At 41.4% G+C, this 25,856-nt stretch overlaps 1 protein-coding gene and 1 long non-coding RNA gene across 4 annotated transcripts in view; both read left to right on the forward strand.

Annotated features, from left to right (window-relative positions):
* The window catches only part of DRC8 (dynein regulatory complex subunit 8), a 51,718-nt gene extending 38,170 nt beyond the window's left edge, over window positions 1–13,548 (forward strand). For all 3 annotated transcript variants that reach the window (XM_084512193.1, XM_084512192.1, XM_084512191.1), the window contains exons 2-7: window positions 1,016–1,100; window positions 5,386–5,458; window positions 10,105–10,187; window positions 12,046–12,088; window positions 12,192–12,258; window positions 13,299–13,548. In XM_084512193.1, the coding sequence (XP_084368319.1) occupies window positions 1,016–1,100; window positions 5,386–5,458; window positions 10,105–10,187; window positions 12,046–12,088; window positions 12,192–12,258; window positions 13,299–13,429 (482 nt within the window). In that variant the 3' untranslated portion in view covers window positions 13,430–13,548. The remainder of the gene's footprint in view (window positions 1–1,015; window positions 1,101–5,385; window positions 5,459–10,104; window positions 10,188–12,045; window positions 12,089–12,191; window positions 12,259–13,298) is intronic.
* Window positions 13,549–16,148: 2,600 nt separating this feature from the next.
* On the forward strand, window positions 16,149–22,438 carry LOC311433274. Its single transcript, XR_014690638.1, has 2 exons — window positions 16,149–16,516; window positions 21,229–22,438. It is a non-coding gene; the product is annotated as an uncharacterized lncRNA (long non-coding RNA).
* The last annotated feature ends 3,418 nt before the right edge of the window (window positions 22,439–25,856 follow it).

Raw genomic sequence — 25,856 nt, forward strand, 5'->3', positions numbered from 1 at the left:
TGGAGGTGTTTCTGTGGAGGCCATTACACTGGCTCACAAAACACTGCCTTCTGGTCCTGGTCTGCAGGCTAGAGGTTGGGGCTGTATTTTGCCACAGGAACCAAAAGGTTGACTCTATATCACTTTGCTTCCTATAGTCTATTTTTTCTTTTGGAGTCAAACTACAACGTTAATAAATGGGCTAACTGATTTGCTCTTTATTTGCTCCTCCTTGCCAGGGAGCTTGAGAAGCACCCTGAGGGCCTATTTCTTTTTGCTGGAGGTGGAAGCTTCCCTCTCTTTACATTTTTTTTCTTCAGAATTTATTTCCTGATACTGTTCTTACACTAGGAATGCCATTTCTGGCTTTAGATGAAGTGTAACTGTGATAACTTGTGGTTCTTCTTTGCCCATTCTTTGAGATATGACAAGCAAATGCAGCAAATTACTCCTTCCTCTTCCCTGCGAACTTCTTCCTTTCCAAACTGTTGCAATAAATTATTAACTGAGCACTGTGCACATCTCTGCTGTCTTTGTTTCTGGTTCTCAGCCTTTCATGTTATGGCTAACGTAGTGGGCACGTGAGCACTTATATTTCCTGGATGCAGAATCCTGAACAAAGTGACTTACCCCATCTCAAGGCAAGCCTGGGCCCATATTCTCTCTCCTTGCTCATTCCACTGGCACCAAGGTGTCCAGGAAGGGCTCAGGCACGTAGTACAGAAAGAGCTGTTGCACACTTTTAGCAGGGCCCACACCTGGCCAGCCAGGTGGTCTTGCAGCTGAGACACACCGTCAGCACCAGACTTGATGTAGCTGCAGAGCCATAGCAAGGCCGTGTTGCTAATATAAATGTCAGACTCTGCCTTTACAGTAGGGTTTTTCAGAATAACTACTGCTTCTTCGAAGTACCTCTCCTGTCTGCCCCTTTATCCGTTCTGGTGCTTCTGCTGTCACAGTACTCAAATTGGAAATAAATCAATTGGTAACAGCTCAGTGAATCTTTCTTTTACTTTTTCTATGTTTCTTTTTGCAGATGGCGCAGTAGCTGAAATTGAGAAGAAGATTATAGAAGCTTTTGAGGTGTTTGACCACGAATGCAATAAAACTGTGGATGTCAGGTTTGTAAATATCTTCACACAGAAATATTACAGGCTCTACTATGGAGATAAATAACTCTCCAAACTTGTGTCTGCTTTACCAGAAAATGTAATTGAAACAGTCTTTTTGGCTCTGATTTTACAAGTATGTCTTTGCTTGTTTAATAAACGTTTTGCATTGTTCTGTAGTTGAAGACTGAGACTGGCTTGAGAAAGGGACTCACTTGGCTGGGACTGGTGGAGCCAAGAAGCAAGAGGAAAGTGAGCCTAGACAAGAAGTCTAAGGCTATAATTATTAGTAGGAAACCTCTGTTCCAATAGCTCGTTGGTACTGTGTCCTGGTCCCAAATAGATTCCTTCACTTTCAGATTAGTCCCAGCACATCAAGGAGTGTCCCTGCCCGTCTGTGTTACCTGCTTTCTGTGGGTGACCCCAGCTGCAGCTCACCCCACACATCCCTCGTCCTCTGGGGTACGGTGAGGGGCGGATATTGTTCAGATGTGGAGGTGTTTTTAGGAAGCCTGGAAGAGACTTGCATATAAGTTGATTATATAACAGTATGTAATAATGAAGATAAGGACAATCATACTTGATTGTACCAGAAGTCCATTTGGCTGAGTACCCTCACTGATCTACTTGAGAAAGGAATAGAAGGAATTGAGCAAACACACAGTATTTCTTCTTTATTTTACATCTGCAACGTGGATTTGAGTGACTCCTGACTTTCTACCTTATGTTAGATAGCAAATAATTGTTCTCTATCAATCTTATGTATACCACTGATGATTTCATAGCTCTCTGTCACATCCATCCTCTGTCACTGTAGTTGAAAGCCAAAGAGTCCAGATGCATTTCATCTTTAATACGAAGCTGTTCCATAGCTGTTTAATAAGAAGCTGTTCCTCATCAGTTGTTTTTGTGCTTCTTGTTCAGTTGTTTTCTTTTTGAAATGGGATGACCAGGTGGGAGTCAGGAAGGAGAACTGCATGTGCAATACTTTTAGCATGCAATGTTATGGAAATACAAACAAAATATATATCTGAGCAAGTAATAAAAAGTTCAGTGAAAGATAGAAACATGGACTCTTAGACTCCTCAGGACATAACTGGATAAAAGATAAAAAGATAAAGTAATTCAATTTTTTAAATTCCCAAATAATTTTAATTCTGATATTTTTAAAGTTTGAATATTTGACAGTGCTACTTCATTTTAACATAAACATCCATCTCATATAGCAATATGGCTTTTGTTATAAAAATATAAAATACATATTTATATCTTATTGAGCAGGTGCTGAAGTTGTTATGAACTGTTTTTGTTAAAGCTTACTAAAGGAATTTTTCATATTTCGAATTACTATTTGTACAAGAATCTCACCAGATCTTTTAATTATAATTCAATTAATGAACACAAACATTACAAGGAGGAGAACTGGTTAAATTATGTCATCATGAGATGTTCCTCACATATTGTGTAATAAAACCAAATAGGAAAATATCCTCAAATGTTCCAGAATTCTTTTCTATATATAAAAACAAAAACAAAATCAAAAACAGAGGAGAGACAGGTGCAAACTGTTTATGTGATGGTTTTAGCAATGCATGCTTACTACTGCTTCTAAATTTAAGAAATTATGGTGACTTTCTGGAAGTAAAATGATTATTCAATTAATATAGATAGGGGGAATTTCAGGACATGTCTCTACACTTGGCACAATTTTGTTCCATACTTTATCGAGCTTTTTGTGAAGATGGCTCTGTTAAATCTCGTGGCTCATCCCCATCTCCAGGGAGATGCCCAATGCCCATGGACCCAGCCTGGTGTCCTCCTGGCTGCCTGCTCCTGGCTGGGGTGGTGGGACCCCAGTTCATCCTGGGGAGCCCCCAGCCCTCACTGCACCACACCATAACTGTTGTTTATTTGTCTTTCATTTGCATCTGGAGTCTTGTAAAGTCTGCTACACTCTTCACTCTATTCTATAATGGATATAGAGCTTGAGAAAAATATTACATCAATGAAATGATATGAATAGACTTTTTAATTTCTTTCATTCAGCTAGTATTGTATTCATGTATTCAATATATTTATGCATAATGTATTCAAAATGTATTTAACATAGTAAATGCACTATTTCACACTATTTTTTTTTATATCAAAGAACAGTGATGACAATGAAAAACAATTTATTTATAGCTATGTTATTCCTACATTCATACTGCCGGGCTGTATCAGCATAAAGTGATTATTAATGGCTGACTATCTTGTATCAGAAGGTGGCAGCACAGCACAATTCTTAGCCACGATTGTAGAAGTACAAATATTATTTCCTGAAATATTGGATACCTGTGAAGAATATGGAAAACTACCCTGGCTTGATAAACCAACACCAGGATCTGATAATTCCTAATGCAAATACAAATTAGTAAGAAATTAAGCCTGAGGAAGGCAGTTTTGTTTCATTCTGCTTGTAACACACACTGAGCCAAAGGTATCCATGACTCTGCAAATCTTGTAATTGAAAATATTATATCTGGGGTGAAAACCATGACACAAAATTTTACTGTGTCTGCATTACAAAGCCTGTATGAACAGAAACTCATTTTAACCATCATTTTTGTCAGCTGAAAACTACACAATAGAAACTGAAGCTGCTGAACTAAGTCAGAGGAAGTGGCTGAGAGGAAAACATAATTATTTATCCAGGTCCCTTACGCTCCACGCTACTGCCCAATGTGGCCTGTAGCTTTCTGGACCAGAGACACTTCAAACCATATCCTCACGCTGACATAGGCACAGACGGTGCAAAACAGCACCCAGCAATGCAAGCTCTTGTAGGGGCTGGGTTACTTTACTTACATTGCAGTTCTGATGATGTGAGGGCTGAGGCAGGAGTGTGATGGCAACTTTCCTGTCTCTGGCAGTCCGGGATATTGGAAGTAGTGTGGGACAGCTGGGGGGCATGATTGGTGCTGGGTGTTTTTCTGGGGCAGGTAAGAATATTTACAAGAGTTTTATAGCTGGTAAAAATGAAGGAGTGCAGGAGTGAGAGCAGTGTATCTGTACTAGAAATAGGATGCATGGACAAGAATTATAAAAAATAGGACTAAATATCTGAGGTCATCGAAGCCAAACTTCCAGTCACAGAGGGCAGGGTTTCACTTAGTCATCTGAGCAGAAGTCTTAATTCCGCAACAACTCTGTGTGTGAGATTGGGTGTTGCTTTGTAACTATTTTGTGCAGCCAGCCTTTTCCTCTCTTCTGTATATCGTAGTGATTCTCACAGTTTCAATCGGAGTGGGAGCTCCTCAGGACCTATCTCAGGAGGCCAAAGACCGACCTGCTCACTTTTACATGTTTGATGTGCTAGGTTTGAGGTCTTACTGTTGTACTTTGATTTTACAGAGATCTCCTGTCTACCATTTTTGTTCAGCAGTCTGATTTTCCAAATGTACTGGTGAAGGTGAGGAAACCACGGAGTTTTGAAACGTGGCAGCCACCATTGCTGTGGATAGTTTTTGAAATGTACTTGCATTTCTGTGCTGTAGAACTGGACTGAAAATCTCTAGCAATATTGTTACTTCTGCTAGTTTGTTTTTTGTTGTATCATAAGTCTCAGTAGTACTTTTAAAATATCTTCTCAGTACTTTTGCTTGTAGTCTGCAGCGTTGTTCAGCTTTAACTTTTTTTTTGGAGTGTGTTTAGAACCAGAGAACAGCTGCACCAGGTTCAGCAGTAAATGCAAGCTAGGAATATATTTAGCAGCAAGAACAGTGTGATGATAAGCCAGTGGGTTAGTCTGTTTGACTCTTGGAGCACAGCAGGGGCACGGCAGGGCTGCCTCACTCCTGACCTTTTGTAATTGTTCTCTATAGCAGTTAGAATTTGTATCTTTATAGTACTTAATGTAAACATATATTTTTATTTGTCACCTTTCATCTCAACAGATGTCAAAGTGTTTTGTTAACTATGTAAAGGTAGACTTTACTGAATTTCAGCCTAATATTTAGAAGACACTGGTTGAAAAGTAACGTGCACACAGTATACTGTAACACAAAGGTAATGCAGAATTTTTTGGGAAAGCCACAAGTACAATTATACTCTTCCAAAAAGCTTCAGGATATTTAATGTCTATAAAAGTAGGCATTGCTTAGTGAGACATAATCTTAAAAGTCCACATACAGATGCTTGTGCATGTGTGTGCTTGTTCATGCTTGCTCCTACGTGCAAGCTCTGAATCAGTGGCTGTGTTCTCCACAGCCACTTGTATTGCAAATGTACTGACACAGATGTTCTCTTGTTCTTACAGAGAGATTGGTTCAATTGTCAGATCACTGGGTTGCTTCCCAACTGAGGCGGAACTTCATGAACTGCTTGCAAAGGTAAAAGTTTTAGATCTTTTCTGTACTCTTCTATCTTAAACTTGTACAAGTTTGGCACTTCTGCCCTGCTGTGTGGGAAAGCTAAGCTCTTGTCCCACACGTGAAGTGTCCTGGAAGTGAATCAGGCAGTCTCTCAGCTTGCCCTGACGCGAATGCTTAGGCTGATGAGGAACAACACTGATGGATTAAAACAAGGAGTCTTTGACTCTCTTTTACCCTAGAAGGTCACTGTGCCAAAGTGAAGGGCTATTTGTAGAAAATGGAGAAATAATATGTTTTTTGGCTCATTGGAAAGATTGCCCTAAACCACAGCCAGATTAGGATATCCAAATCCTAACTATCTCACTGCTCTGGACATACCATAGACAGACACTGGATGACTAACTAACAAAAACTGATTCTTGTCCAGACGTTAAAAACATACATTACATTCCACAAATATGTAGAGGGAAGGTTTGCTGTTTTTCTTCACTACATGTTGCCACTACATCTTATAGCCAAATTGCTCAATTTTCTGACCTTCCTGAGGCCTCTCCCAGTCTTGAGATCTCTCAGTTATAGCTAAGTAATCTTCTCTTGCATGATTACTTAAGCTTGTAAGTCAGAATTCAGACACGCAGCCTCTCGGGAGCTAGAGGTACTCCCATTCTCCCCATGATGTGCAGGGGTAAGGAACGTCAACCATATTTCTCCACTGTTTTTTCCTAAACAGTCATTTTAATTTCCTCAACCCATGCTTGTATCAGAAAGGCTGGTGTGATGGTGCCTTGACAGGGTATGGTTAATAAATGGGACAAAGAAGTGGGAAAAAGACTTCACATTGTTTTTACAAAGTGGTGTGCCTTAGAGAGATGAGAGAAGGATCTTTTATTTTTCTCATCAGGATGCTGGGAATTGGTCTCTCTTGCTCTTTTCCCCTCTCCAATACAATTTTGGGTGATTACAGGCCTGTCTCTCCTCAGAGGCTTGTCTAGTCTCTTGTAGATAACAATTTAGTGTGAGAAATCTTGTGCGAAGTCTTGTGAAAATGACACAACTGCTTCAGATGATGATGTACAAGGAATGATCAGAGGAAAAAGATTTTTAACGTGATGCTGCAATCTATCTGTGGTTCTGTACTCTCAGTACCAGATTGTCCCAGCTTCCACTCACAAAGAGGACGAAGGGGAAAGATAAATTATTGTGTTTAATACAGATATTTTTAGTGGCCCACAGAGTTTGTTGTTTGCAGTAAATGAACAGTGTAACTGACTCAAGATACAGAATTAAGAAAAGGAAGAGGATGTTTTGACCTTCCAGCCAGGGGAACATGGAGATTTTAAGGCCTGCCTCCCTGTCGCAACTTATTTTTCCCATTTTTTAGCATTACTGAACATTTGAGATAAGTAATGTAACAAAGTATGGTGCAATGCAGCTATGAGGTGGAAAATTCTTGAGATTAGTTTGCCCAGAGAAGCTGTGGATGCCCCATCTCTGGAAGTGTTCAAGGCCAGGCTGGATGGGGCTTTGGGCAACCTGGTCTGGTGGGAGGTGTCCCTGCCCATGGCAGGGGATTGGAATTGGGTGATATTTAAGGTCTCTTCCAACCCAAAGCAGTCTATGATTCTATGAGATGCAGTGGTATAACATCTATGCAATTCTTGATTATAAGAGTAGGAAATTAAAGTGCAAATAATGCAGGAAGAAAGAATGCATTCAAGAGTAATGGTTAACCTTAGAGAATGCTGAACTGCAAGTTAAATCTCAAAGAAGGTTTCATGGTGTTTGTAAATGAAACCTTGGCATTGGTTCAGTACCAGAAGCACACATCTTCTTGCAGAATCCTCAATGTATTATGCTAATCACTAATATCAAATTATCTTAATTTATATAAGGTACCATTACCACTGACTATGGTAATACCATTTTATCTTAATCTAGATAAAGTAAAAATTGTCTCTGTAGGCCAGTTTGTAATCATGCTATTTCTCCATTATTTCTGCCCTTTGTAAGCTGTGGTTCATTTCTGTTTCTCATTACCTGTGTCTCTCAGTCATCTATCTTTCTATTAGCCTCATTTTAGCTAACTACCATATGTTGCCTCCAAATTATTCATATCTGCCAAATCGCTATTTATATAAATATTTAATCTCTAAAATTATCATATACTGTTTCCTATGTTGCCTTATGCTAAATACTGTACTAAGTATCATATATCTAGGCCTACTAAGAGAGTTAAGATTAAATGACAGGTCTAGAGATGGTAAAAGCTGATCCAAGGGTTACTACAATGCCTGGAGTTTGAAATCCCAAATTCAGTTCACTGCTCCACCACAGACCTCCTGAATAGCTCTGGAAGATGGTTTTGTTTCTTTGTGACTCACTTTCCCAAGTGTTACCTGGACAATAACTGTATGACTGTGAGAGCTGAGATATGAAACAGAATGAACACTACAATGCAACTCTTATGGGAGCTGTGGATGTTCGCAAAGGTGGCAAGGTTAATATATATTTGGTTTACTCACATATCTATCTAATGTTAGAAATAAGATTAATTTTTACAGTTTAAGACATTTCTGAGCCTGTAGACACATTGAAATGGTAGTGGTTCTTTCCAGGTCAGAGGAAGCTGAGGTTGCTCATCACCTCCCAGCACTAGATCTGCTGTCAGGAAGGAAATGTTTCTTCACAGACTGCTTTCTGAAGGCAAAATACAAACAGCATACTAAAAAAAAAAAAAAAAAAAAAAAAAAAAAAAAGAGACAGATAGACAAATCTGAGGGCTGACACTTTTACAGGTATTTGTTATGTTGAGTTCTGGAGAGGTCATTACCGATGAGTTATTCTGGTATGAAAATTAGGGTAAGCTTCAGCTGTTTGGAAGAGCAGATCAAATGCTTTCTGACTCTTACATATGGTTTATATAACTTAACATCTTAATAGACATTTTGGGTCCTTGTTTCTTGTTGTCCTGCTTTATATGAGATATATTTACTTGTTTCTGATATATAGCTATCCTACTTCTTTTTCTGTCAGTAGAATTGTGAACTAATACTAGTTGAAGCACAGATGTTCCCTAAACCATTCTGTGTGCTGATAGCTCTCAAAATTTGTGATGCATGGGATAGTTCAGTGTATTGACCAACTGTTATGTCATTGGAAAGAAATTTTGCCAGGTATTTTGTTACATCTTTTCAACAGATTGAGCAGTAAAACAAATTACTCTGTAATAGTAAAAGGTACCATTTCATTTAGAAAGAATTAGGCAACAGCTTCATTTCCTACCTAGAGATCCCTTCCAGTAGGCTCACCAAAGTGCTTTTTCAAGCCAATTTCTGCTCTAAAGCAGCAAGAGTTGGTGGCTTCCTGCTTCTGGCAACCAAAATCCTTCAAGAGCACTGGAAGAGAGCAAGCAGCAGCAGTTGCAGCTCTCCGTTGAAGCAACTGGGTGCATCAGGCATCACCCTCTGCTCTGACCCAGCTCCCAGGAGGAAGTTTCTGGTTTTGTCTTTCCCTGGCTCTGTTAGGAGATTTCAAATCAGTGCCTGTTTGAGTCTCCTTTCAATCTGAGCCGTGTTTGTGAAGGCCTAGCAGGGCGTCACTTCTGCCATGTGAGACTGCAAGGCAGGCATCCAGTTTCAACACAGACAGGAATGGGCTAGTTTCAATGAGATGACTCCTTTGGGGAGTAAAACTTTAAATTTTCAGGAAAGAGATGCACTTGAGTTATGGGGAGCAGTTTTTACCATGTTGTTATTCTCCTATGGAGTATAGGAATGCCATGAGAATGCTGCCAGAAGTCCATGATGTTTTGGGACTAATCTGTTAATTTATTTGGGAGGCAAAGGGAAGCTTTTCTTCATGTAGTATTTTATGGGCTGCCTTATGACTGCTTCAGACTGCCCTGAGTCAGTCTGTCTGCCTCTCTGGTCCTTCCCTTGGCGACTCTCTCTGGCTATGAAACATGTGGAGGCAACAAATTCCATCCTTGAGGTGTACTAAACTGGGGCTATGTCCAAATTAGCACATTAAATGTGCCCAGAAACGTCCTTGGGTACTGAAGCCAGCTGGCACAGAGCAGCCCTTGTCTGTGCTGGCGGATGTTCCACGCAGAGCGGCTGCACCAAACTGCCCGCTGGGGAGAAGGGCCCACGGTCCCAGTGCCTAAACTGGGCCCAGGAGCTAACTGCTGGGGAGAGGGTTTGGTGGCACGGGCCGAAATCATGCTGGGGGACGTGCTGACAATTGGCTGTGATGGACAGTCCCATTGCACGGCTTGGGGATGTTCCAGGTCACACTAGGCTTCACTTGTATGAACGCAGTCCAAATGTGTAAACCTCTACGGAGTTTCTGTGGAAGATAAGATCGGTTAGTAGGCATCCGGTTCTTTTGCATGAATGGTTTCTAAGCACAAGAGGGCAATATTGAGTTGCTGAAAGTTTATGTAAGAGCAGGCCTGTTTTGCCTGGGATATTATTTCTTCCTCTAATTTCTTTCTATTTGATCACAAGCATTTCACCCAGATGTTATGCTGGTATTAAAAACCTGACATAAATACTCAAAGTCCAAATCTGTAATTTTAATGCAGGACTTACCCCAATTTTCTGGTTTTCCTATTAGTTTGCTAATGAGTCATATAGCCTACCATGCTTAAATTTTATTTTTAGGTGGAAGAAGAAGAAGAACCAACTGGATACATTCATCTGGAAAAATTTCTTCCAGTGATGACAAAAGTACTTCTCGACAGAAGGTAATGGAAAGTAGATTTTCTGTGTCTGTAGTTTATTTCGGACTGACAGGGTTGATTCTCAGTGAATATATCTACAGCAATTTTATGTAGCTGGAAGGAGTACAGACTTTTTTTTTTATAATTTAAACTCAGTCTACATTAGTGCGATAGTGAGATTTTAGTTCAAAATGACTTAGTTTACATAAAATTATGTTGTACCTTTGGTACAAATAATACCAACTTATAATCATGAATTGTGATATTGGGTAGTTTCTGTATTTCGTATGTGAATCAGAATTAACTTGCTATTTAACGTGCTTTGTGCAACTCTGAAAATATTTTATATGCAAATTAAGGTCATAACCGTTACTTTCTCTGAATGTACGGGTTGGGGTTGCTGAGAAGCACGGTCTGTTACAGTGCATTTTTAATAAGTTGTATAAATCAGCTACATGTTCATGTCTCAATGTGACTGTTGGATACAGTTGAATATACACAACCAGCACTGATGACTAAAGACTGATGATCTAAAATATTGGTTGATCTAAAAGTCTGGAACAAGAATGCTGTTCGTTATTCAAAGGTACATAGAAATCTTTCCGTGTACACAGGAACTTGTGCTGTTTTGATATGTTTGCACTAAAAGTAATGTTACCTCTAGAAAATGTACATTTCTTTTTCAAGATAGTAACCCAGGGTTTGGGGAGACTCAGTCTGGCCCAATACTGGGAAGCTGTTCTGCCCACAGAGCTCCTATGGTGTTCTATGCATGAAATAGATATGGGGTTTCCTAAAACTGTCTGGCAGCATCCAGTGGCAGTGGGCACCCATGGGGCTATATCTAAGAGTCTTTGTGCCTATGCCTGGACAGGCAGCCAGGAACATTGGGTCCCAGTGTGGTAGTGCAGGCACGTTGCCTTCCCAGGCTTCTGCACCTTTGCTTTCTCTGGCCTTCACGGCACGTTTCTGGCTCCATGCTGGTGTTTGCCCCTTCACAAAGTGATGCCTTGCTGCTCCGGGCTCGCTCTTCCTCCTCCTCCATCCCCCTTCCACACAAACACACACGCACAAAAACACACTTTTCCCAGGCTAGTGCAGACTTGTCAAGACCCACGTTTATCTTTTGGGGCTGTGTCTATAGTTCACTTATCCAAGGGCACATGAGATGTGGATCAAAAAGAACAAGGTCTCTGCTTAGCACATTTGATTTTTAGATAATAAGAGTGAGGCGGGTCTGGGCGAAACAGCCAAGCATTTAGAACCTCCCTGGCTTTAATATCTCTTCAGTATTTTTGGGATATGGTGAGAGACTGCTAGGATGTGGAAGGTCTCCACTGCTGTAGAGGGTTTCCTTTCCAGCTGTGAAATCAGGCACACATATACATGCACACACGCACGCAGTGCTGCTTTCCCTTTGAAATTGTTAGTGACAGGCCTTTTTTTTATAGCTACCAGCCTCCTTTGCTCATCACCAGCTCATTAGACTGTCAAAGTCCCACTAGGTGATCTGTTGCCTAGCTACTGGCCTACCTGGACAAAACTTTGTTTTCTTGGTTTGGCAATTCTCAGTTCAGTGCATGTGCTACGTGGAGTGATTCAGCTATTATTGATTCCTACTAACCCTCTCAGCCAGCCTGGACATGCACAAGCCATTCATTTGGCTGCTTAGCACAAGGAGAATGAAAGAGGAATAATATGGAAGACACAAGGGGTAAAGGTATGCACAGTTCCAAAAAGTCAAGCTGGAATTAAATATGTGACAGACAAACTGTAGAAAGTAGGTTTTCCCTTTCTTCTAGTACTCACATTTTGTTATTTCAGAATAGTACAGCAGCCTTGCAAACAACAACTCTTAACTTTTCTGACTTAATGGTTTCAGCTACCGGCCTATTCCAGAAGATGTTCTTCTACATGCGTTTGAGGTGTGTAACTAAATACTCAAGTACCTAATTGCTGCAAAGAAGTTGCCGATTCTTGATTCACTGTGCCTAAAACCACAACAGTTTTATTCTTTTTCTTTTAAAGGCTTTAGATGAGAATAAATGTGGATATCTTACTAAAGACGAGCTGGTAAAACATATGACTGAAGAAGGTAACGTGACTTTTATAATATCAGTATTTAAGTAAATAAACATTACACGTGTATATGGCACCTTGAGGTCCTGATTCTGCATGCCAAAACTTGCAGGAGTAGATACAGTCTTCAAACAATCCTGCTGCCTCGGTGAGTGGCTGCAGACTAGAACATTTCACTAGTGAATAATGCAGGGAAAGGACACTTATCTGCCTTTTTGCAGATATTATAAAATAAAACTTTTTATTGAGTCATAATCCAGTCCTGTGTGAATATTTTATAATTCTGTGCATGTCTTTGTGCTTTGTAAGGATGTGACTCCTTTTCTGTCCCCCTGTAAAACTTTAGTTTAGATTTCAAAATGTTTCAGGGAGTTGCAGTGCTCATTCATTCCTACATTATCTTGATCTTAATTCTAGTGCCCTACGCAAACAAAGAGATTCAAAGACCAGATTTAAGTTGTATATCATGTAATCCTCAATATCCCTTGAAGAGCCTGCTTTTCTTGCATGGCTGAGTCATGCTTGCCTGCCTCAAGTACAAAATGACAAACATGCTTTGTGCAAGACTTTCCAAGACCTATTCTCAGATGGGGACCTTGTTCTCAAAGAGGGATGCAGTAGGCCATCAACAGCTTTGAAGCTCCTAAAAGAGCAGAAAGCCCTTGCTTTCTGCTCTTTTAGGAGCTTCAAAGCTGTGGTGTAAATACGAGCAAAAGGAGAGCCAAAAGTGAGAAATAATAGTACTAAAGTAGACGTTAGAAGAATTAAATCTGACAAAAAGCCTTGCTTTGAAATCCCTGTGGCAGTGACAAACAGGCTGTTTTGGAGCCTGTGAACTAAATGGAGATCAGAAGATCCAGGCGCTCTGCCTCCTTTCCCTGAAACCAGCTGGCTTGGCATGCAGGGCTTTTACATGTGCAAAAGTAAAGGAACTGGATCCTTTTATCCTCTTCATGAGGACAGAAAGGAGAGCCTTGCAAGGGAAAAGCAGGGTAAGTTGCCAGCCCTGAAAAGAATATTTATCAAGACAAAGGGTTAATGTCTCTTCTCTTTCAGGTGAACCCTTTACTGAGGAAGAAATGGAGGAGATGCTCTCCAGTGCTCTAGATCCAGAAACAAATACTGTTCACTACAGAGATTACATTTCAATGATGATAGTAGATGAACCTGAAGATCTTCCCCAGTAAAGTTTGAGATGCCGTTTGGTAACAGCAATGTAGCTTGGCAGTTGGTTGAAATTTGAAGTATAGCAAATCTCAGCTTGTGACCTTGTGCTTGTAATTAAAATAAAATCTGTGGAGCTGTATTTCCTTGGTTCTGTATACGTACTGAAATATATTCACACCTCGAAAAAGAGCTCTTGACAGAAATATTGTGTAAGGTCTGGAAAAGAAATCATGGATTTTGGTTTGAAAAATAACAGGAAAAATAATGTTAATGGAGTCAAGAAATGTCCTTACAATTGCTTCTGAAAAAAATAATGGAAAAGTGAGACCTGGGAAAGTGGGTAACAAGTAGGTAAGTGAGTACTTTAGGATGACTGAAATTATGAAATCAAGATAAAACTTTTATATTTAAATGTAGGCCTTGTATGTGTTTAACTAATGAGGCACTGGGTAGATTACTGCTTTTGAAATAATACCACAGATCAAATAAACTTTCTATAGTTTCCAAATTTTGCCAAATATTTGTGTTTTGTTTACTATAGGCAATTAAACCAGTTAGTTCCATTTTATGTCATCCATTGGCACGTAGTGTTTTGCTTCCATTTTAAACATGCAGGTAACACCCAGACCAATGTTGGAGTCAAATTTACAAACAAAATAATCCTTAGAACATTTCTGTTCAATAAACAGTTCCCCTTTCATAACCAGTTTGAAAGTCGGGAGCTTAAATTGTTAAAAATTTAGGAACATAGGACTGGAATTTGATTTTCATGAATGTATGAAGCAGTATCTTTTGAAAGATGTTAGTGTAGAATACTTGTCTCCAGTACCCTTGATAAAAGACTGCTGCAGACCTCAGTGCTCTTAATCATTTTCTTGACTGTTTGTGTACTTTAAGGGCACAGCAGTCCTCATGTGACGCCTTTTGCTCTACCCAGTTGTTTCACTTGAGCTGGAAACTCAGAGGAGCTGTTCTCAGACACAAGAGAGCTGCTGTGCTTCACAAAGAAGAGGTGAGCACAATCTAAATGTTGTGATGGAAACAGTTTGAAGGAAACCTTTTTTAAAATTCTCTTTTTGTCTCTATCCCAAGTTGTCTTTCACTGACATTTTCTTAAGCAGTAGGGCAGCAAAGAGTTAATGCAAATAAACATTTACCTGCTTCTTAAATGGGTTTCCATGTGGGAACTACTGTGGCACTTGTCCTAAGACTCAGCAATGCACTGTTGTTAACACATTTACTGTGTATTTAATTTCTTTGTCGGTAAGAATGAAAACCAAAGGTAAGCATTAGGGCTATAATGTGTGAAGATGCAGATTTTTGAAGATTAAAGCAAGAGCAACAAAGACCCATTAAGAAAATATATTTTTTATGAGTCTTCTTTAGTTTCTCTTTGGAAGCCGTAATTACTTTCCCTAGGTGAATCCTTCTGTTTGATATACAATGTGTTGTACTGGATCTCAAACGCAGCTGGTGTGCATACAAGTTTCATTCATATTCTGCAGTCTGGGAGCCCCTGTCAGCCTCATCTTAGATGTCAGCAGGAAGATGCTCATTGCAGGAAATCATTTCGTAGCTCACAGTGCTCCAGAGAGCACAATTTGTGTCTGGTGGTGCTACCCCAGGGGCCACCTCAGCTACTGCTGCATCAAATCAGGATGCCCATGTACAACACAGTTACATTTCATAGTACAGATAGGATCTTAACATACGTCCTTTGATGATACATGTAATTTTTATCCTGCAGTCCTCACATGAAAGGGAATTTGTGCAAGTGAAAAGTGGTATTGTGTCTGAATTTATCACACAGCAACTGCTCCAGCCCCAGTTTTTTATACGTCTCTCGGGGAAAGATAACGTGCAAATACAACAGATAAAGGCATGTTGCAGTCTCGACTTTGGGCACAAGCAACCACATTTAGCTGCTTAGAGGGTTTCCAAGCTGCGGGTGAAGGAAAGGGCAAAAAAACAATCTCAGAATCTGTAAGATCCTAAAATCAGAGTGCTCCCTGCTGACTAGGATCACATGGAAGTGATCCGACCAGCCTGTGAAGGAGCTGCCCTGTGGGCTCCCCGGGAAGCAGCCAGGCAGTGCTGTACTTGACTCTTGCATTGCACTTGTCTCCCTTCCATGAGTTGCCAGCCCCTGCTGTGCCCAGGGTTGTTGAGGAGGCTTAGTGAACCATTTTGCTATCACCAAATAAACTTCTCGTCTTTAAATTTGAAGGGACAAAGGCATTACTTCGTTCTTGTCCTTGAGATGGACAAATAGAACTTCGACTACGCTGCTGAGCAGTCTGGAGCTGTCTCTTGCTGCATGCCTCTCCCTGCTGGCTGTTTTGCCTCTTCCCTCAAGATCAGGAACCAAGATACAGGAGCGGATTGCACCGGGAAGCCGCTGGGAAGAAACCGGCCCAGCACCTGGACTGGATCCACACAAGGAGGCAGAGCCAACACTTTGAAGAAGCTGGAGAAGTCAGAGGCTTTTTGACCTAGTTGAAGGAGGGAGAGGGAAGGGAACTCATTATGCAGACATAAAAAAAAAAAAAAGAAAAAAAAAAAGAAAAGAAATCAAAGAAGCAAACACTGGAAGCCATCTACAAATACAACTGAATCAGCAGGCTGTTTACATCATGGCATTGGAGGCTGGACAAGACTTTACTTGTTTAAAACACGAAGTAGGTTCAGCTGTGTCAGGCCACATCTGGTATATAGGGAGGCCTTCTCCTTGGTCTTGCTGATAATATGGAGAAGCTCCTTCAGCTGCTGAACCTGCATGTGGGAGCCTAGCTGCTCATGTTGTAGGCAATGTATTGCTTCTTATGTTTCCCTCATCACATTCAGAGCTGCTTTTCCAAAACACTTTTCTGCCTGCTAGTGGCAGTCCCATATATATTCACATTTCTTTATTGGCTTCAACATTTTCCATTGCAATGCATACCAGGATGGTATTTGCGGTTCCTGGAGACCCTCCACTGACTGTGGTCAGAAACAGAAGGTGCAGGACTTCCTCCACCAAAATGCTGAAGGGTCAGCATCAGACCTGGGACTTGAGGAAAGGAGCTGGGCTGTTCCCCTGTGCTTCCTTCACACATCTTTTCGCAGAGGTAAGAGCCGACAAAATGTTCCCCAGGTTACTGCTATGTTAAGAAACTTCCTTGAACTTTACTAGTGCAGGTCTTCTTGTTGCCTTGCAGCTCTCTGCAAATTTTATCTCATGACAGGCATGCCTAAACTGTGCCAGGTGTGTCTGGCACTGCATAAGAAGGGCAAGGACTGTCAGGGGCAGGCACCACATTCAAAGAAGATTGAAGGTCTCTGAAAGGGGCCAGGCAGGACTGGTTAGGGGCTGGGAGGTGCAGCAACAGGTTTTCATGGAAGACGAGGCGTGTTTTCTAAGACTGTAGAAAGGACAAACAACAGGTTATTTTGGAGATACCCACTGATTCTGGAGTTAAAAGATCTGAGAGCCTGCACAGCCAGCTCCTGGAGCCAGTGGCTCTGCCTCCCATCCAAAGCTTGTCACAACTTTGTCACAAAATGTCTTTTCTCCCCACTGCCCAAGGGGCTGACATTATCCATCATCCCAGGGGGAAGCACTGCATTCCTGCTTTCTCCCTCAGCCTGATCATTGCAGCAGCTGCCTCTGAAAGGCAGAAAGTGTGACAAAGACAGGCATTATTAATGTGGGTAACTTATGGAGAAGTCCTATCTCCCAGCAGTTTCACTGATTCACTTATGGGCAGGGCTGCCATACAGAGAGACCTAGACAGGCTGGAGGAATGGGCTGACAGGGGCCTTATAGAAATCAGAAAGGGCAAATGCTGCTCTCAATAGCTGGAGAAGGAAAAGCTTTGCAGGTGCCAAACAGCAGCCCCCAGTCCCTACAGGGAGGGTATGAAGAGGGCAGAGCCAGGACCTTTGGTGGTGTATGGTGGGAGGACAGGGGACAAACGGGATACAAGGAAAAGTGTCTTCACCCTGAGGACAGCCAGGCAGTGAAGCAGACTGCACAGGGAATTCATGGGGTCTTTGTCCATGGATGGTTTCAGGACCTAAATAAATAAAACCCAGAGCACCCTGATCTGATTGCAGTCACGCTGCTTTGAAAAGGGGTTAGACTGGAGACCTCCTGAGGTCCCTTCCAACCTGGGTCATAGCATGATCCTATAATCTGTGGAGCCTGTCAGATTCTTCAGGCTAAATATGAGCATAAGGAGAAGGTGTGAGAACATGGTCTCTGCTGGCTGGAGACATGGGTTGATCTGGGAGATATTCAACTGGTGTTGCATGACCTTCCAACATTCTCTGGATTTAGCTGACGCAGTATTTGCATCTTTTGCTGGGATGGTCTTCTAGCAATAACTGGTAAGTCTTCAAAACCATTGTTTCTCAAAGGACACACAGCCTTGTGCTGACAGTCTTCCCAAAAAGATAAATCTTTCCTTCAGTGAAGGCTTCTCCTGTCACTTTATATTTATCCTGGGGAGATCCACTTCCAGGTAACACGCCCATTGGAAGTTCTTCTTTATAAGTTCATTGTCATTTACATCTTTTTAAACATCTGAAGATGAAGGAAAGAAGGGATCAATAGCTCAAGGACTACAAGATGTGATGACATCTAGTGAATGGAGTACACATCTTGGAGAACTCTATAATTTCTCTTTCCTAGCCTACCACTAAGGAAAACTTTACGGCTTGTCCCTCACAAGATAGACTACAGGAAGATCACTACAACTTCTCCCTCACAAAAATGCCCAGCTAACGCCTCCTACAATTTCTGTTCCTACACAACAAAATGTTGATGCCACCACCAGGACAGTTTCCATTAATCACAGTGTTCTAAGACCAGGGAGCCTCCCCATCTGTTGCCTGCTCCTCCATCCTATGCAGTAGGAATTTATTTTGCCTACGTCTTCAACTGAAATCCACTGCTGGCTCATTCAATCTACCTGTATCACAGCTCCGTGAAGAAGAGCAAAGGAGCCTGAAGACTGTTCAGGACCTTTCTCAGAACAGAAAAGAACTTGTGATGTTTTTCCTTCTTTCTCTTGTTTTGGTCTACCTTTTCTCTTGGCTCTCCTTTACCTTATTTCATTAATCCATTTGTGTGACAACCTGTGAGGGTTGAAAAAGCAAGACTTTAGCTCTGACCCCACACTGTTGATGCCCTACTGCTTGTTCTGACAGCAATTACTTAAAACAGTATCAGCTGCCCACATCAGGTGTCATTTATCACTGGGTCTAGACTTGCTGCCACTGAAATCAGCACTGGCAAAACTTGTCACCAGTAAGGGGAAGGACCTGGGGCTTTGGTTTAAGGGGAAGGGTGGCTGGGGTCCTGCAAAGTCTGTAACTGGAATGGAAAGCTATGGTTTTTTAAGTCCTGTAATATCCTGTTATCACTGTGCGAGAGGGGGAAGCATAGTCCTGACAGTAGGGCAGCAGGTTGGCAGACAGCTTTCATTCTAAGACTTTAGAGTGGCATCAGGTAAGTCGTGTAATCTCTCTCCAGCTGAACTTTCCATCTGTAAAGTCAGAATAATTGCAAGGAGTAGGAGACGGGGAATCTATCTTATCTACCTGGACTGTCAACGTTTTGTATCACTAACTCTGATGGTTGCACAGTGTCTGGTACTGTGATATTCTGATGAAAATCAGCATCTACAAACCTCCCTCTCATATCACAAAGTTCTCAGCCTTCAGGTCTTTTGTTTCAGACTGTGCACTCAGGTCACAACTTTGAAACAGGTCAATCTACAGCAAGTATGTTTGTTTTCATTGAACTCCACTCTTTCATAGTACCTCACACCATGATAGGTTTGACTGTAAAAGAAACTATTGAAACATTTGGCCTTGCTGTTAGAGGGGTTTTTAGGACACGTCAGTACAAGGCACGGGGACCGGGCTGGTTTAAAAGCTAAAGTTGTAGGCTGAAACAAAGCAGATTCTCCTGCTTAACCCATTTTGAATCCCTGGGGCTACTGTTTGGCTTAATATAGTTCTGAAAGCCAAGAAAATGTTATTCATTATGCTCAAAAGATTGATCACAGCATTTATATCCTGAGGCCCGAATCCTGAAGTCCTTATTCAGACAGAACTCCCATTGACTTCAAAGGGTGTTCTGTCTGCAGAAGGGCTTCAGAAATAGTGATGTACTGGCTCACAAGGCCCTGTAAAAACCTTTTAGTCTCTATAAAAGAAGCCTCATCTGTGGAAGATCTAACAGATGTACAACCAGCATGCAAGTTGTGTCGCTGAAATGACCAGAAACATAAAACCATGGGAGCGGGTAGTTAATTCTTCTCTATATTAATGCAAGCAAGATTCAACAAGAGTCAGCAGACAGAACTTTTTCCGTATTGTTCAGACTACAAAAAGTCAAATCTAGGGATGATACTGCATGAAGGCTTAAAATTATGTCTTCCTGCCATTACCCTGGAAACACTGCAGCCATAAAAACACATACATGTTGCTTCTGTGATTTCACAGATTAAAAATTCCTTTTATCCTGGACTCTAATTATTCCTTTCAGAAGTTCTTTTAGAACAGGCCTTCCTCTTCTAAATACCTGCCCAAATGAGAGCATAAAAGAAAACAGTGTGAAATAAGATGCTTTCTTCTACATGAAAACCTTTGAATATGTCCTGCCAATATGTCCAGCAGTCTGTTTCCTGACAAGGTAGCAGCATCCTTGGATGGAATGGGTCCTAGGCTTTATGTTAAGGTATGCAGCTATGGCCTCCTCTAGAGACCAACCTTGTGATTGAAATAACCTGAGTGGAGTTCTCAGGCTTTCAGAGGCGTGATTTTTGGAGCCAGTGTGCAGAATTTGAAGCTATCTGAGGTCTTCCACATTGGCAAGTTGTCCAAATTTTATGCAATACAAAGTTTAAGTTCTACAGTGATAGAATACTAAGGATGTGGTAGAGTCCAGCTGGAAATTAGTAGCAAAGGCTGAAATTTAGCTTAATTTTTAGTAAGACCATGAAATCAAACTCAATAGTTCATCTTTAAGGGTATCTTTGCTGACGTTTCTTTTTGCATAGAGAACTGGAGTATTGGAGAGGCACTCAGTATTGGAGAGGCAAAACTGAAAAAAAAATAAACAAAACCACCAGTAGCTAGTTTTCAAATGATGTCAAGGTGTTGCATTGAGAAACAATGGCATTCTTCAGAGCTCCCCCAAACATGTCTGAATTCAGCTCAAATTTGCTGGAAAACTGAGAACCTGTCTCAGGGCTTCATCAAAGTTTCAGGGACCATTTGTTAAGCTAAATGCAATGTTTGGCTATCAACTGTTGAGATCATCTGGGCTGAACTACCTGACAAAGTTGTGTGACGAGGAGTGGGAAGCAGAGCACTGCAACTAGAGGGTCCTTGCTCCATTGCTTCGCTGAAGGCAGTTTGTAGATTTTTCAGGGCACGTGTTACATGACAAGTCTAGCTGTTCAAGTTTCCATTCAGTTTACAGGGGTTGGTTTGAGTCTAATGTGTAGTTGTTTGAATGTAGTTTGCTCTCCTTGAGAGCTTCCTCTGGTGCTTCATCATCTGGCGGCACAGTGCAGTGCTGCTGGTCTTCATCTTTCCTATTAGAGGAGCCCTATGAAGTTCAAATTGGGAACAGTTTCATTGTGGTGTATGCTCTAACAACAAATATTATCTAATCTAAGAACATATAAGATGCAAGGGAGGGTGGGGCGACAATAAAACCAGTTACATAGTCTTTTTGTAGTTATATCATTTCATGTAATTACAGTAATTTACAATTTCCATAAACAAGTTATGAGTTTCCTCTGTTGCTCCTTTGCCAAGACAGGTTTCTTTCTGATGTCACACCAAGTATGTACACTGAAAGCATCTGTAAATATGCACTGGAAACAGAGGCACAGGGAACTGTTGAAAGCATGCAACCACTGGTTTTACACCAAGGTGAAGAAAGAGGTTCTTCCTTTCCTACTGGCAGTGTGCTCTTGGGCTTCCATGAAGGTGTTCTCGCTGAAATCTTGTGACCCAATGGGGTCAAACTGAGTGACCATGAAGAAAGGAGGCATGTGAAAATGTGTCCTTTGGATTTTCTCATATAAAGGGCTGAAACTTTTTTCTCCATCTTCCCAAACAAGAAGGGATACAATGCCTTCTGGCAAAGTAGTATAACATGAGTTGCATTTGCTGGTGATATCTCTGCTTTCCTCTTCAGAAGTGTACCATCCCTCCTGCATAACACAGGATTAGTCGGAGTAGGGGATCTTTCCCAAGAACTTACTCTTTAAAACAGGTAAATGAATACCGGGGACAGTAGCAGACACCACAGAGGTATAAAAGACCAATAGGGATATTTATTTATATGGACTTTTCTAATTGCCAGAGGCACGTTCTGGCAGAGATGACTTAACAATACACACTGAGGGGATGAGCTCTGGCATGTAGAGGAGAATAATGACAATGCTTCTTTTAGCGGAGATGGCAGAATTTTAACAAGGGATTCCCACAAACCCCATAAGGTCTCTCTGTAGTATCTGTGTTGTGGGATGTGCCTCTTAAATATTCTGAGAATGGCCTATACCCACAGACGTTAGTCCCTGTTTGTGGAAGAAGGTGGTCGCTTTGTAAGCCATGCTGCCAAGCCCTTGAGAGCCAGAAACCATTGTTCCCATAGGAGGCAACACCAGCTGGGAGCATACAGCTGTGAAATGAAGAGAAAGGACGTGCTTCCATTTCCACATGTTCACATTTTCAACGCAGAAGTTGAGCACCATTGCTTGCTCCCTACCTGTTCTCACTAAGGAAACAAAGGCTTTGCAGTGATCCAGTCACAACAGGGAAATGGTGAATGATAAACACGAGACATTTGGGACAGAGACAGAAGTTAGAAAAAAAGAAGTCTGTAAGTAGAGGTGTTGAACCTGTATGCCTTTTACATGCAAAGATCACACCCAAAGCAGCTAATGTCTATCATACTCAGCTTACAAAAAGATGATTTCAGGAACATACATTTAAATTCGGAGAACAAATTCTTCAAACACAAATCAAGATGGGAAGTAAGGTCCAATTAAGTGGCAATGACTTGCTGAATAACATCCCTACAAAATAGACAGAACTGATACCTGCATTCAGAGTCTGAGACACCCAGGCAAACAGCGTCTGCATGGGCAAAGGTGACAGCTTCAAGAGATCAGTAGCCATGGAAATGTCAGTAAACAGAATGAATTTTAAAGAAACTTTGTCAAGAGGGTAAGCAGTAACTGGAGAACCCTTCAGAGGCAAAAATACATGTACGGCCCTCTCCATGGACATTTATTGTACAAACAGTTCTTATTTTTTAGATACACAACATGTTCTCACTGACATCAATAAGAAACTATCTGGGGCAAAGACTTTGTAGTATCTCCTTTACAGAGTAACCACAGTTTTGAATTGGTGAAGGCCCTGGTTTTAGAAACTTACAGTCAAACTCACTCTCAGTTCTCATTTAATTAAGAAATAATCTGCTTTCCTAACTTCTGGCAATAGCTTCAAAAATAATAAGAACAACCTGACAGTAAGTAGCACTGGAAGACTACAGCATGCTTTTCTAACCACAGCTCATGTGTGTTGCACTGTCCTTTGTTGGAAGCCAAATTCTGATTCCTGCTGTTCAAATATGATTCACATTTCTGCAGTCAGTGAGGTCTGTGAGGTACACCATCAGAAACGGCAGGTAAACAGTGATGGGGAAAAAGGCAGGAGCGTTCTCAGATGCACACACAGAGCTTGCCTGGCCTTTCGTACAGCTGGCAGAGCACCAGATCTATGAATCAGCTAATGAATGTATCTCAAGAAGCAAGAGACGAAACAATGCATTCATCACTGCTAAAATTTAACTTTGTAACTTAGCTTTCGGCAACAAAAATTCATAACAAGGATAATAAAAAGGGCAACAAAGGAACATTCTTCTCCTTTCTTTATTGGAATAACTTGCTGTTTGTCCAGCACTCATGTGCACTGAGCTGAGACCAGCAAGTTCACTTTCCTTTTGTTATACTGTGAACTGAGTATAGACCATAAGGTAAAACCTTGTGCACTAAATGTCTGCCCTGCTGGTGAAATCTTTAAGCCTTACAGCAGTTGTTTTAAAGCAATAGATCAGATTCTGTTTGCATGGCATTTTTTAGATAGCGTGTGGATTAAATGACTGTTCAGAGATGGCTGTCTCCAACCCCTGCTGATCAAGGAGTGCTCCCCTGCACAGCGGCATTTACAGACCCTGCTGTGACACACCTGAGGAGAAAGCCATGCTCTCTCCACCCTACAGCCCCACTACAGCTGCTCCGGCAGACTCCTGGTAGGTAGTGCTGGCCCCAGTTTTCACATTGCCACTGCTGCTTCACTGACAATGCCAACAGTGACTATCGAGAACAAATTAAAGACAGGCCAGGCTGCAGAAAGTCACATTCTTCTCACTTGGGATTGTAAAAACGATAAACTCTACATTCGTTGCTACTTTCATAGTATCAGTAATGTCATTAATCTGCTGCAGTACTCCACTGACCACTTAGTATCCATCTCACAGAGACAGAACTGTGTTTTTCATCATCCTTCACCCTCTGTCATACTGGGGGTGCATGCCTGATTGGAGGCATGGGGGTACCTCTGGGGATGCCAGGAAGGGGTCTCAGAATTCCCCTCTCCCAGGTCCTTGGAAGAGGGGCTCACAATTAACATGATTGTATTCAGCAAGCTCTGTATCTCCTGTGTTCCCATCATAGACTTGCTTTTCTTACAAACCCAAAGTCAGATTTGTAATATATATATATATATATATTGGCCTTATCAGCAGGTTCACTTTTAAAACTATGTGTACCTGGGATGGATGTACAGAGTACAATTTGTATAAGTATTTTCTGGCCCTTGTACTGTTGAATGCAGGAATAGGCTGTTGCTGGAGGGACAGGTATGTTATGGAATACAGAAGAGCACCTACACCACTTTAGTTGTTGTATCTCTAACCAACATCAATGTGCAAAGGTGCAAATTAAGGTATCTGCATGGTGTTTAGCTCGGAGCCTAAGTTAATGAGTTGTTGTAAATAAAGTCTGTGCATTGCTAGAGCAGTTTGCTGGAGACAAAAGAGCCGTACCAGGGGCAAAGCAGGTCAATATGGTTAACCTACCGAATTTCATGGTATTGTGTAGATCTTTCTCATTGCTCTAAAAACTTAGTACTTATGTTCCTTTGTGTTGTCTTTGCCTGTCCTGACTTCTGGGATGTGCCAGACCTATGCAGTAAGGGAACACACCGTGCCAACCTGCTCTCTCGTCATCTCCTACCTGTCCTCACGCTGGTGCATCCAAAGGACAGCATTATTTCTGACACTGGAGGAGCAAGGTTCAAGCTGTGCCTTCTTCAGCAGGTACTTGCTTGGGTCAAAGGTTCACATGTAAGAGCATACTTTTGGCTGCCATCTTCCTCCTTCTGGAGAGAATGCCTAACTCTGCAGGAGTTCGAGTGGCGTCAATAGCATACTTTGGATGCCTGCTAATTACAAGAATCTGTAGATCTGCCACGCACTGCTACATTCACAGATTAGAAACGGATCCCATTTTTGCAGAACAGTCCCTCAATTATTCATTAATTGGGGCTCCATGTGCTTGCCAACCTAGTCCAGGGGTCAAAGGAAGTTACTTCCTTGTAAGCAGAGTTGCTTGGTGCAGATCTTTCATATTTATTCCCCCTACTGGCATCTTCAAGACCCTAAAAAGAAGTTGGGCTTGAGAAGGAAGAGAGGCGGTCCGTGCCCTTTCTTGCTACAGGTGTGATGTCAAAGTGCACCAACAAACAAGTGGTATTAAGATGCCACATCCCATCTCCAGCCACCTGGCAGTTGTCCTGAATAAGAAAATGAAGACCCTGTTTAAAAGCAAGGGACTTCTTACCTGCTTGATGAAGGCAAGCAGAAGAATTTCAGGATTAGACTTGCACTCTATTGAAAAAAGCATCTTTGTGGATCTGATGCATGCAAGGTGTCCTAATTTATGAAGATAAGAGCTGTAAGGTCCTTGAGTTTTAAGGATTGCTGTTGTCAGTATGCCATGTACCTAAAGCTCAGAGAACTACCTTGAATATATAGGATGTTGGGTTCACTTAGAAAACTGACTTCATGTGTGCAATCCATTAAAATACACCTCCTTGGCCCATCACACAAAGGTGTGTGAATTGCCCATTATTCAAGACTGGTTTACAGAATTATTACTGGTAATGATTACAATTAAGACAGGCATAAAATAAGTACAGATACTGCAAGTACCTGTAATGATTTCATTTCACCTCTTAAAGTTTTCATATCTCCTTAGTAAATCTGAATACAACTGCAGTGCCTAATTAACCCCAGTTTCGTTTCATTAGTATGCTGTAAACAAAAAAAAAGAAACAGGTGTCTAGGCAGGTAGGTAACCTTCATAGTAAACA

Source organism: Aythya ferina, assembly GCF_964211825.1.
Source record: "Aythya ferina genome assembly, chromosome: 3".
NCBI lineage: Eukaryota > Metazoa > Chordata > Aves > Anseriformes > Anatidae > Aythya > Aythya ferina.